The following is a 14,408-nucleotide window of genomic DNA, read 5'->3' as shown; positions in this document are numbered from 1 at the left end:
TGCAAAGATGGAAAAACTGGATTGTGGCTTCATAACAGGGTGGAGGAATTTCTTTGAATTTTCTATGTAAGGTAGAAATGCAGATGAAGAACACAGTTCAGGGTATTGATAGAGAATGTTACGACTAGTAATAGGATAGATTGTAGAATCTCAGCTGGATACAAAGAGACACGAAGAAAGGCAGGCGCATGGATTGGGAGAAAGTAGATGAGAGAGAGCTGGGGGGGGTTCCCACTTAGGTCAAAGAAGAGTGGTAGGAGGAATAGTTAAACATAGTAATACCAATATGTATTTATCTGTATACTCAAATAGAAAATATATACATTCCTTTACTAGGATAGCCTCTGCACTTACAAAGAAACATTCTTACTCAAAAAGGACATACACAAAATGATGTAGCTATGATACAGTTTATTCTAATGTACTAAACCAATAAAATAACAGAACAACTCATTTCTTTGGGAAAAAAAACACCAAATTCTATATATGCAGGATTGGCTGGATTGACCATAATGTAAAATACATTAAAAATATTTAAGTACACCACACCTAAGAAAGCTTTCTATGTAAACAGTAGATACTAGCTTTGCTAAATGACCAGACATTTGGAAAAATCAAAACACAGTTGTAAAACAGATACATAAGTTAAGGTTCCTGGAAACTTAGAAAAAGACTGAATTGTTACGTTTTTACCTGTACAAAAAAAAATTCTTCAGCCTTTCATTTTCACCTATATTTTCTTTAACAGAATTAAGCCCCAAATTTAAAGGCTTCAATTCTTTTGTCCTAATGCCTCAGGAATATCAGATTTTCCTTCAAACCTGTTGCTGTCTAAAAAGGAGCAGACCATTTAAAGGGCGGGAAAAACAAAGATATACAGATTTCACTTCTGTGCTACTCATGCAGATTTCTGCTGAGGAAGGGTTCCTGAGTTGGTTACCAGTTCACTCAATTTAGTTCAAAAATATAATAGCTGGTTACAGGATTAAACTGGCATTCTTGTAGCCCAGCAGCAGCTCTCTTTATCACCGAAAATCAGTTAGTGACATTGAGCCCTTAGCTTAATCTGCACAAATGCAATTTGGGAATTCTGTGGTATGACGTTAGCTTATGTAAATGTAAAATGCAAAATTCTGAATATGAAAGAATTTATTTTTTAAATATACAAGTTGTTGTGTTTTCTCTATAATTACGTTTTCCATGAACAAACGAAAAACAAAATGGCAAAAGGAGCTGAAAATTTTGAATGTTCCAAAATGAGAGAACTGGAAAAATTTCATATATAAAGACATGACTGAGGTAAGCTTATATTGTAAGAATAATTGTTTATTATTGTATGTAATTGAACAGCAAAACAGCCCTGTCTGAAAGCACTGGATCAGTCTTCCTGAGTCCTTCCAAGTCATGATTCTACATGGCTACAAGGAAATATTTTTAATAAATGCAATTTGTCATCAAACAACTAGTTTTTACATTCTTAAATAACCAACTTTACTATAGCAATGATTTAAATACATGTGCTGTTAAAACAAAAGTTATAAACATACTCTGAATTTTTTTCTTTGCCTGTGAGATAATATTAAAAAGAGATTCCACAACTTCCTGATTCCCTAAGAACTAAGAACCAAAACATGAAACATAATAAATAAATATGAAAACTGGAAGCCAGGAAAAGGGGATAGAATACTGAATATAATAAACCAGTGTATTAAAAATCCAGTATTTCAGTATTAAAACGTCATCTCAATACAGTTAGGTTTATTGCTACGATAAATAAGCTTCATATTAAGGCACCTGTAATTACCTATGAGAAAGATTTGGATTCAAAACAAAGGGAATATGCAATATAAAACTTTTTTTCTTGTATTCCCATGTCACTACCGATATTTTATCAATTTTAAATGTAAGTTTTTGTATGGCAGTAGATGAATGTCTTTGAACATATTTCCTGAATATAGTTAAAATGCTTATGATACTATGATACTTTCATTAATGTATATGGTACCTTAATTAAAGTATGTGACAGTTCAATGGAAAAATAGGCAAAACCAAGTGAAGATGGATGGCAAAGGACTAAATATCAGAAATATGATAACTTCTAAGAAAAAAAAATATATTGTCGGGTCGGTGACTATGAGCAGATCTTGGCCAAATCATTGAACTTTGCTGAGCCTCACTCTCTCCATCTATAAATTTCAATACTACCTGCTTTGTCAAGCTCATGAGGCTGTTGTGAGATCAAATCAGGTGATGCAAAAACACTCGGCAAACTATGAAGCCTTGAACAAATAAATGGTATTATCATAGGCCAAAATAGCTCAAGTTTCTGACATCCTCTCTAACAGATAAAGTTATGGCCTGTTCCTTTTGCATCCACTTGAAAACTCCCAGTTTTAATCCATTAGATAGTTGTGGAATGAATGGAGCAAAAATTTATGCAAAGAGAAAATTTCTAAACCTTATTAACCAGAATTGTAGAAAATAATTTGCTGCGAGTGGGGAACCCCACTGCTTGCTTGGGCTCAGGCTACCTCTTGACAGCTCCCTATGAAAGAGGGAGCAGACTTCTCAGATGCTGGCCTTTCCTCAGTCTCCCTAACCATCTGCTATCATGCAGCAGGCATCGTTCCATAAAAGAATTAAATCTCATAACAGCATATAAGAGTTGTAGGAGTATAAGAAATATAGCTGAGGTCAATCACAGGTACTTTACTCAGCTTGGCACAAAGTTGAAATGGTTCAATAATCCCTACCAGGTTCTCCCTTGCTTGGTCCACAAGCCCTTCCTCCATGTACAGAACGGTTACCTAGGCCGGCTTTTTCCAACCTGTGTTCTGAGGAACAATAGTTAGGTGAGATGTTAACAGGTGAAAAACATATCTTTGTTAAGTAGGTTTGGAATATGCAGGGGGAAATCAGTTTATGTACTGCAGAATTTCTCAGTCTTTGATGTACTGACTGTACATTCTAAAGAGGAATGGAGTGTACAATATTTCCCAAACTCATTTGACCACAGAATCTCTCCCCTTCATCCCACAAAATATCTAGAGGGGCTAACAGCTTTTACAATACTCTTTGGGAAATGCTATTCTAGCTAATTCACCCTGGTTTTAAACATTCCAGGGCTACGTCTGGCTAAAATTACCCTTTTAATTTCTGAAGGAGAATCATTTTGCTTACAAGGTCAACTATCATGATAACCTCCTAGATTCCACTCCGTAAGTATCCGGCCCAAAGCAACTTAGAACTAAATTTCCTTAACTACACACTGAGAAATTCAAAGAAGTTATTCTCATGTTAATGAAAATTATAATCTTTTTAAGGAAATCTTTATGTTCTTCCTAAAACATTAAAAATACAAAGATCTAATTCTAGATCTTAGGACCTAGAATCACAATTACTTTGAGGAGATGGGAGTATTTTAGCACATCACTGCAATTAATACTATTACTAACAACAATAATAATAGGAGGGGGAGATGGAAGGAGGAGGAGGCTGCAACAGCAGTATTGGCTAAGAACTTATTTTGCATCTTAATCCTCATACACACTTTATGAATTTAGGACCTACTATTACATTCATTTTAAAGATAAGTACACTGAGGTTTAGAGAGATTAACTGATTTACCAAGGGTCACACAAAGTAGGACAGAATCTCAAACTCTTATCTGACCCCTCACGCCATGCTCTTAACAAATATAATGCCATCTTTTATTTCAGTGATGAAACAAAAGCATTTAGAGGTCATACTCTGACTGTTAAACAGGAAGATTAAAGCATGTGTCTATAAATCCAACTTGATTGATATTTGGTTTTGGATTTCCTTTTGAGTAAACTCCTGTGCCCTAAAGAAGACATTTTAGGTGTTTTTTTTTTTTTAAGCAGAGAAAAATAGACTGCTATTTACCAATGATAAGTTTAGATATGTATGGGGAGGGTTTTAAAAATCTGCATCTAAGGTGAAGACATTATCTGTAGTTTCCGCCATAACTGCAAAACGCTGATACTCTGAAACTCGTTTCTCAAAGAAATTTGTTTTCCCCTCTAAAGAAATGTTTTCCATAAAATCAAAGGGATTTTCTGCTTGAAAAACCTGAAAAGAAAAGAAATATTGTTAGACATTCTGAAGAAGCCAAATTATATCCCACAAGAAGAACAATAGATAACTCAGGTCTCCCAACACCTGTCTAGTCGCCTAAAGATCACACTATTCGGGTTTCCCTGGTGGCGCAGTGGTTGAGAATCTGCCTGCTAATGCAGGGGACACGGGTTCGAGCCCTGGTCTGGGAAGATCCCACATGCCACGGAGCAGCTGGGCCCGTGAGCCACAACTACTGAGCCTGCGCGTCTGGAGCCTGTGCCCCGCAACGGGAGGGGCCGCGATAGTGAAAGGCCCGCGCACCGCGATGAAGAGTGGCCCCCACTTGCCGTAACTAGAGAAAGCCCTCGCACGAACCGAAGACCCAACACAGCCAAAAATAAATAAATAAATAAATAAAGTAGCTATAAAAAAAAAAAAAAAAAAGATCACACTATTCCCTAGGGTCCTGGAAGCACTCAAGGCTGATGATACATTTTAAGATGACTAAGATCACCTATTAACCTCTTAAAGAAACTATACGAGCATCTCTGGTATTCTAAGAAGCAGAAAGGAAAAAAAGACTATTTTAAAATGGAAATGAAAGATTTAATGCCAAACTAAAATGACTAAAATGTCTTCACAGCTTGAGAAATCTAAAACACCATAGATATTATAGGCATTTTTCACAGGTATTACCATTAGATAGTCACATATACATGATACTACAAAATATTAAATTACCAACAATGTACTGTGGACATAAATATGTTTCTTAGTTCATAAGAGAACATATAATCATCAAATTGATGTTAAGGGACCATGATTGGGGAAGACAGAATAAATGCTGTCCATAGTAACCCCAAACAAAAAGTGGCACATAAGTTGACAAAACTTTTTTACTGCTTCTGAATTCAAGAGGCAGGCTTGGAGATAATGCTTGATGGAAATGGAGACATTTCTATGATCCATGAAGAACAATAAAAGAGGATTTTTAAAAATTAGGAATATTCCAGCAGGAATTATGAATACCACAGATAAGAATATATTCAAATAACCCAATTAAAAATGGGCAAAGGATCTGAATGGACAAACGTTCCTCTAAAAAAAGATATACAAAGGCCAATAAGCACATGAAAAGATGCTCAAAATCATTATCCATTAGGGAAATGCAAACCAAGGCTACAATGAGATATCATTTCACACCTACTAGGATGGCTGTAATAAAAAAGACAACTTATTGTGGTCATCATTTCATGATGTATGTAAGTCAAATCATTACGCTGTACACCTTGAACTTATACAGTGCTGTATGTCAATTATATCTCAATAAAACCGGAAGGAAAAAAAGATAATAAGTGTTAGTGAGGATGTGGAGAAACTGGAACCCTCATATACTGCTGGTGTTAATGTAAAATGATGCAGTGGCTTTGGAAAACAGTATGGTAGTTCCTCTAATGATTAAAAACAGTTACTATATGACCCAGCAATTTCACTTCTAGTTATATATCCAAGGTAAATGAAGACATATGTTCACACAAAAACTTATACATGAATGTTCATAGCAGCATTATTCATAATAGCCAAAAATGCAAACCACCCAAATCTCCATCGACCGATAAATGGATAAATAAAATTTGGTATAATCATATAATGGAATATTATTTGGCCATAATAAGGAATAAAGCACTGATACATGCTAACATGAATGAAACTTGAAAACATTATACTGGCTTTGTATATACCATATACCAGTATATGCTATGTATCATATATTGTATGATTCCATTTATATGAAATGGGATTTATACAACAGGCAGATCTAAAGAGACAAAAATTAGTAATGCCTAGTGCTATGGTGGGGATGGAGGAAAAAGGAAATGACTGATTGTTAATGGGTATAGAGTCTCTTTGTGGGGTGATAAAAATATTCTCAAATTGTTGTGATAGCTGCACAACTCTGCAAATATACTAAAACCACTGAATTGTACATTTATTAATAGGTGAACTGCATGTTCTGTGCTTTATATCTTAAAAAAGCTATATGTATTTTTTTTTCCAAAAAAAGTTCATATGCTGGGTGTGGTTGAGTTGTGGAACTCTGTGAAATTGTCTGTCAGAAATAGTGTTAGAGGCAGTGAAAAGGTGAGTTTCACTCACAACAGGATACAGTGGAAAGAGCACAGAACAATAGTCATAGATTCACTGGATTTTAAAACTGGGTATCTTCCAAAAAATCTGATCCAAATCATTCATGGCATGGACAAAGTAACTAAGACCAACCTAAATTAAGTAGCTTGGTTTTGACACATAGAAGTACTCAAATATTTATTGACTAATCCAAAACTAAAAGAAAAGTTGAAAACAACATTAATGTGGCTCCTATTTAGAATTCTGTATAAATGACAACCATTTGCTAATTTAAATAATCTCTTATTTTACCAAAAACTATCATTATAAGAATAATTCTTTTTGTAGTTCCTTGAGTTCAAAGTTTAGTTCATGTATTTTAAATTGTCTTGCTTTCTTAATAGACATTCAAGGCTACAAATTTTCCTCTGAGGATCTGTTTGGCTGCATTCTACAAGTTGTGATATATAGTAATCTTAATGTCATTTAGTTTATATTTTCTATAGTTTATATTTTCATTTTTACTCTCATTTTAAAGGATATAGTCTCAACTTCTAAGTAGATGGAACTTTTTGGTAATCTTTTATTGTTAATTTCTAATTTTATTGCATTAAATCTAAGAGGTCAGTATAATTTCTGCTTTTTGGAATTTATTGAGATATTTTGAAGGCCTGTGGAGAAATAATGTTTTATACTACATCCAGATTTTCTTCTTAGGAGGCATGTTTTATATATCTACAGTTAGCAAGTTCCCAGAGGAAAAACTAGACCCAGGGGTGTGTAGTTTTCCAATAAGCAGGAGAATGTGGATGTGTGGGTGTGAGGATATGGTGGTGGGTTAAAGGACAGTGAGTTCACTTTAAGGTTTAACTAAAAATTAACAAATTAACTTTCCTATAACAAACATATTGTATAACTTAGGAAAAAAAACAATTTCTTTTAATACATAGTTTATAAATTTCAGAGATCATATTAATGTAATTATAATCTTTATTTCTCTCATTAATGATCAGTAAAAAGAGAGGATCTTGCAACTAAAATATATAAATAGTGATATTTTACAGTTTATAATTACAAAAAATCTTTGCCCCATCTGACTTTTTCATCACAGTATTTTTGTAGTTACCAGAAAATAAATGTATTACCAAGAAAGGTAATGATTACCCCAGCATCATGGATTTCATAATTCTTCTCATTAATTTAAACTTCCATTTCCATGCTGAGAAATCAAAACCTATAATTTCTAATTAACATAGTATAGTACATAGTAAATTTCTGTGAATGTTCCATTTATGATGAATACAATGTGAGCATTTAGTGTTCATTTACTATATGTCTGACACTATTTTAAGTGCTTTAAGTATACCAACTCAGCAACAATAATTTGTAGTAAGGATTATTATTATTATCTTCACTCTACAGATGAGGAAACTGAGACAGTGGTTAAGCAACTTGCCTAAGGTCACATTGCTAGAAAGTGGTGGAATCAGGATTCAAACCCAGGTAGTCTGACTGCAGCCTCCACCTCTTAAGTCATGTGAAAAGCACACCTGAAAATTCAGGTACATTATCTCTGATAAACAAAATGACAGAAATAACTTAAAGACAACTGAGTTCAAAGAGTCAAATTATGACAGTTAATGTCTTCCTAATAATGATTTCCTATTTAAAAGCATTAACCCCCAAATTATAACATAGACACACGGGGATTTATCTGAGGGTAAACATATATTTGCATATTAAATCCAATTACTTAAAGATAGTCCTGTTAAATAGATACCTACAATTATGTATTACAATGTAATTTATTGAGCTTATTAGTTCTAAGATTTATCAGCATGTACTTCTGTTATGAATTTCATTTAAGTTTCATTTAAGGATTTTGTAAAAATCAATTTGTTGATGCAAAACAAGGCTGTCGTGGACAATTAAAAAAAATAGACTAGTATGTTACAAAAGCTTTCAGTGAAATATAGTACGTATTTTAGAGGTCTTACCTGACTGTAACGTTTTAGCTAGCAGTAATACGTTTTAAACACCTTACCTTTGAGAATCCAAGTTCTGAAAGCAATCTGTCAGCTACAAATTCAATATACTGTTTCATCAAAACACAATTCATTCCGATGAGGCCAACTGGCAAGGCTTCTGTTAAAAACTCCTGAGATATAAAGAAAAACAGAATAAAGTAGAAAGAAAGAACAATAAATTGTATGTGTTTTCCAAATAAAAAGAGGGTTCTAATTTTATTAATCTGCTAAGTCACTGATCTTGTTCAAGGAAAGTACACTAGGATAAATTCTTTCAACATGGCAAACAATGCTCATGTGCTTAAAAATGTTTGGGGTGTTGCTATTCACTTACTATTTCACATTCTCATATAGCCAAAGTAAATTGAAACTATTACACTACCGGTATTTTTTAAAGTAGCACTTGTAGGACCTGAATTTATATGCTTTCTCAATAGAAAAAAAGGAGATACTTTGTTCTGAAATACCCAGAAAAAGATTAACATGACTATGAAAGGGAACTGGGAAAGACAGAAAGTTCAATTAACAGAGAAAATGAGAAAGAAATAGAAATGGATCTGGGAATTGGGAGATAAACTGAACTCCAATTATATTGAAACACAGTGGTAAAGTTTTAACAAAGAAAAAATAAAACATATTAACCATTTGGATTTAGTTCTAAAAGTGATTCAAGATACCAAAATGCATTTTATGCCTTTTCTCTCTTCCCAATATGAAAACTATGGCTGTTAAAGTATGCACTATTAAAAAGAAGTTTAAAAACTTATTTTACTTTTCAACTAGTTCTTTAAAATGATAAAAGTACATTCTAAGTGAAGCATCCAGGTCTTTCTAGTTAGAGATCTTTACATGCCCTAAATCATACTTTACTATTCACTAATTCATTTATTTATTCATTCTGTGAACATTTGATGCATGCTTCAAGCTAGATACCCTGTTAGTTTAAGAATACAAAACAAGAAACCATCACTGCCCTCTAGCAGCTAAAAATCTAGAGAGCTAAGATAATTAAAATAGTTTGTTATGGCATGAAATTTGACAGATCAATGAGACAAAAAAATAGTCCTGAAACAAATTGTAGTATACATAAAATCTTAATATATAATAAAGACTGACTTATAAACCAAATTATAAGTTGACATAATAACTGCAATACATCATCTATTGGTACTGCCAGGTTGACCATATAATATTGCTGATACCTATTTTGACCTACAAAATGGCAATTTCATATGTGTCAACCTAATGAAATAATGGTACAAACATCAAAGAAAGAGAGATGTGCTAATTATGTAAGCTTCCCTGCTTACCTGCTCAATTTCAACAGCATTAACAATGATCTCCCTAACCCTTTCTTCTGAAGGCTTATTTACTAAGTATTGAAACATCAGGCAAGCAAAGTCACAGTGAAGCCCCTAAAATAGAAGAAAAATATCACTGTCAAAGGATGTTTAATCAGCTATTTTCACACAGTGATGTATCAGGCATTATATAGTAGTTAGGTAGTTTGGAATGCAACACTGAACTTCTGGAAGACAGAAGAAGGATTAACAGGGCCAGGAACTTCTTTTCTTCAAATCTTATTAAAATGCCAATTATAATAACCTATAATGAAAAATTTTCAATGCCAGCAAATCTCAGTTCATTAACATGAAAGATTAATTAACAACAACAACAAATCTGCAACCAAAAGCATTTTGGAAAGGAAAACAAAGCAAGAAGAACCAAAATGCAAATTCGCTCATTTTTAGTGTTTTTTAAAAAATTAAGAAATGATTGAAAAACAATTAAGTATTTAAAGAACAGGTGAAACTCAGAGATTTCAAAAACACAAGTTATATTGAACAAGAATGGCTCAAGATGAAAATAAATTCAGTGTAATGAAAATGGAAACTGAAGAATTAAGGATACCATCTGAAGCTGTATAAAGCAGAAATGACATTGCAGATAACTCAACGACAAAAGAAAGCAAAATTGTGAAATACCTTGAGAACAGAATAGTTATGCAAATATATGAAATGATATAGAAATTAAATAACTGGAGAACAGAATAGTTATGCAAATATATGAAATGATATAGAAATTAAATAATTGGAGAATAGAGCAAGGAGATTCAACCTACAATAATCGGGATTTCAAAACACAGAACAGATGGTATAAAGCTGAAAACAACAGACGAAAATTTCAAAAAAAAAAAAAAGAGAAAGGTCAGAGACATAGAAAGATGATGGAGTTCTAAACAAAATTAACAATTAGAGACTGACAACAAGGCAGAGTCAGTTAACATTTCTAAACTACAAAGAAAAAGAAATGAATCTGTAAGCCGACAAGGGAGGAGAAGGTGGAAGGAATACACACTTTAGAGGATTACAAATCAGAGCTGCTTAGCTTTTTCTAAATGAACCAACAAAAACCCAGACAATTGAAAGATAAGACTCAAATCAAGGGTTGTATTCCAAGGATTATGTACCTAGTTAAATTGTCATTCCCAGAAGAAACCATTAGAAAAAGACCTCTTTAAATAGCTAATCTTAGAAAATTTACTAGTGAAACATACCCCCTCCACTTGACTAAAGAGGATATTTCAAATTACCAAAGGCTGAATTTCAAATGAACTGCTGAAAGGTGACAACATAGTGTTGATTAGAAACGATAGCTAGCTACCTACTACAGAGATGAGTAAGTCAAAGGCAGGCACTCGTAATTGTTAAATCAATAAGGGAATAAAATTAATTTTGAGGTTTAAAGCGACTCTAATCAAAATCCTAGTGGGGTTGTTTTTAAGTTAAAAAATTAATCTGGAAGGCTAAATGGGCAGAATCTTTTAAGAACACTTTTAAAATAAAAGTTATGAGATTTAGCCTACTAATTATCAAAACATAAAAAACTACAATAATTAAAATAGTTTATTATGGCATGATATTGACATATAGGTTAATGAAAAAGAAAAAGCCCTGAAACAGATTTTAGTATACTTGAAGTCTTAATATATAATAAAGAAGACATCACAAGTCAATGGAGAAGGAAGGATTACTTAAAGAGAATTGGAAAAACTTCCCAAGTGTGTGAAATAAAATTAAGTTACATTCTAACTTATCCTATGCTTTATTTATATTACATTCCGTACTTGTACTAAACAAATTTCAATGGCATTAAAGAGTTAAATGTTCAAAAGCCAAAAACAAAATATGTTTGACTATTTAACTCATCTCTGAAAGTAGATCCCACGAATTTCAGGGTTTTGTACATTAAAAGAACAAACAGGGGACACACAATTTTTGAGGGCAGGAGCCCACTGTGTCCCCCCTTTGCCTGGCAAAGTAATAGAGCTATCCTTTTCTACTTCACCCAAAACTCTGTCCCCTGAGATTCGATTTGGCACCGGTATACAGAGAGGCCAAGCTTTCGGTAACAATTTTGGTGATCACCAAGGGACCACCTCGGGGATGGTCCGGGGGGGGGGGGGGGGGGACGGGTGTCCCTAGAGGCCAGATCACCTGGGACCCTTGTCTGGAGGCCAAGCCCCCAGTCATACGCCGTCTGCCAGCCTGGCAGCTGGAACTCTGAGGTGGGAATAGACAGAGGAAGAGGGCCCCCCCTAGCAACTGCTGAGGCCCTTTTTGCCTTGAGGACATTCCTCTCTTCCTCCTGCCTGGACCGCCCTGGACTTCCTATTCCTAGGAATTGTTTTGGCAAAGCAGAAAAGATAGCGTCTGATGTCGCGACACCTCTGCCAGAATCTGGGTAAGTCCCTGGAAGTGCACTCCCAGGCTCCTTCAATTTTGTCCCTCTGAAGAACTTTTGGTTCCATCTGGGGAACGTTTGGTTCCCATCTGGGGATTTTCTGTTTCAGAAATCCCATCTGTAAGGCGCTGCTTAGACTAAGGTCATGGGATAAGTAGGACTTGGAAGCAGCCACTCTGAGCTTTGTGCTGTCTGTTTTTTTCTGGCATAAGGCTTCCGTCTGCTGGCGAGGGTTCTGATTTGTTTTCAGTCCACTGGTGAGTGTTCTATCAATCAAGTATAGGAAGTGCTCCTTCTCCTTCTTCTTTTTCTTTCTTTCTCCTTCTCCTTCTTCTTCTTCCTCTTCCTCTTTCCCTTCCCCTCCTTCTCCTTCTCCTTCTTTTCCTTCTCCTTCTCCTTCCCCGCCTTCCCCTCCTCCTCCTCCTCTTTCTCCATTTGATAGCCCCCTGGGGAAAATCTTGGCAGACTCATCGACCTATAGTTCTAAACCTATAACGGGGGAAAAAATGAAATTCTATTGTAATTCTGTTTGGCCAACGTACATTCTTGAAAATGAGGAAAGATGGTCTTTGAATGGTAGCCTAAATTATTATACAATTCTCCAGCTAGAGCTGTTTTGTCACAGGAATAGAAAGACAGGAGAAATTCCATATGTTCAAGCATTCACGCAGTTACATAATAAAAATGAGCAGCTAGGTAACAAGCTGATGGTACAAAGAGAAAGGAAAGTCACTTTGCCTAGAGCTGGTTGTTTCTGAAGGGAAAGGGAAATAAGGGAGACTGAGAAAAGAGTTGTACATGTTTTGTTTGTGGGACCATGTTTGTTGTATGTATGTATGCATGTCAGTACTTACACTGACCGGTTGAGACGTCTTTGAATAACAGGGCTCACTAACAGGGCTCACGTGTGACAACACCAGGGAATCCGTCCTATGGTGTCTGGGTTTGCCTGTGGCAGAATGCTGGTTGGGATTTTCCCTTTTGGACTAGCCTTGTTATGGGTGATCAGAGCCCTGTTCCATCTTATAACACCACACCCAGGGTATTTTTACAAAATTGGGAGATCTTCAGCTATTCCCCCATGAAAAGAAATTGTTATTTCTCTCCCCCTGTGCCTGGGCCCGCCAGAACACTTATTTTATCTAGACCATCTCTAGTTCCTGAGACTGAAGAAAAAGGCAGGGAAAGAAGGCCTTTTTAAACTCAAGCAAAAAAACTGAGATCTCTGGTTCAGTCTTTATGTAAAAGTTAACTTGTAAATGAGCTCTATCTAATTGACTTAAAAGTAAGCACTTACAAATTAAATCTAAATGTCTAGAAAATTGGCCAAGATAAATTTTAGGACCACATGATCTGGGAAATATTCAGTACTGAATTAATATCTGCTATTGAAGGTGGCTTAAGCTTGTTGGTTTGATTAATATAGACCTGTCTTTAGAGTCATCAATGTTAAGTAATGCAAGTGAGATAAGAGCTTTTGGGTAAACTCTTTAGGAATAATTCTCCATAAGAAAGCTCATGTTTTTAAAGTTATGCATAATCAGGATTTTCAAAGATTGGATTAAATCTAGTTGGGTAAATGGATTTTGTTGGGAGTGGGCTAGGGCAAGACCAGATTCCTATTTGCCCTTGAAATCTTTTCACTTTGGTAAAATGAGTAAGTATTGTTTGGCAGTTTCTAAAGGTTCTTTTGACCTCCAGCTAACTTTGAGATTCTTCAGAGGGCCCCTGAGGCATCTCAGAAAGAAACAGTTAACTAGGATTATTTGGTATGTTAAACTAAATGTAATCAGTCAAGTTAAATGTAATCCTGGTTATTGTAACCAAGTTTCTTTACCAATTACATTGCAGTCAGATGCTTAACTGAGCCCTTTTAAGTCTTTCTGTTGCTGTACTCTGATGCTTTTGCAAAGGTGCTTCATCTTCAGGAAGACTTACGTGAAGGATCCCTTTTGACAAATACAAGTCTCTGATAAATTTCATATCATACAGCTGAGCTGGTTAATAAATTTAAAAATCTTGATGGAGAATCTGATGGCTTCATAAAAAGTTAGCAAAAGGATTAGTTACCAAGTGGGCTGGTAAATAATGTTTATGGTTTTCCCAGACATAGGGAAGCCCTTCCCCTCAAGCTACTTATGACTTAGAACAATTGGGTAAATTACACCTCTGTAGGAAAAATTGAAATATTCTTTTATCTCTGCCTGGTCCCTCCAGAAATTGGAGACTCTTGGGTTATAAAAATGAGGGTATTTTAGAGAAAAGAATTATGTTTCAATAGATACGAAATTCTAGTTCCGTTAATTGAAGTTTGAATTTATGAAAGTTATTGTGTTAGCCACACTTTTGCCCTGATGTTTAGGAGGAAAGGGAAACTACCTAGTGAAGGTATCAGAGTGTAATTACTCATCATGTACCACTGCTTGTTTT

The 14,408-nt window shown here is 34.8% G+C and overlaps 1 protein-coding gene across 4 annotated transcripts in view; it reads right to left on the bottom strand.

The window, feature by feature from the left end:
• Positions 1–394: 394 nt before the first annotated feature.
• The window catches only part of RRM2B (ribonucleotide reductase regulatory TP53 inducible subunit M2B), a 35,863-nt gene continuing 21,849 nt past the window's right edge, over positions 395–14,408 (bottom strand). For all 4 annotated transcript variants that reach the window (XM_082364419.1, XM_082364420.1, XM_082364418.1 and 1 more), the window contains 3 exons: positions 9,545–9,649; positions 8,252–8,365; positions 395–4,092 (listed from right to left, as the gene is read on the bottom strand). In XM_082364419.1, coding sequence (XP_082220545.1) covers positions 3,940–4,092; positions 8,252–8,365; positions 9,545–9,649 — 372 coding nt within the window. In that variant the 3' untranslated portion in view covers positions 395–3,939. The remainder of the gene's footprint in view (positions 4,093–8,251; positions 8,366–9,544; positions 9,650–14,408) is intronic.

Source organism: Balaenoptera borealis, assembly GCF_965194805.1.
Source record: "Balaenoptera borealis genome assembly, chromosome: 17".
NCBI lineage: Eukaryota > Metazoa > Chordata > Mammalia > Artiodactyla > Balaenopteridae > Balaenoptera > Balaenoptera borealis.
Note: the sequence above shows the minus strand (reverse complement) of the source record. Positions and strands in the feature narration are given on the sequence as shown.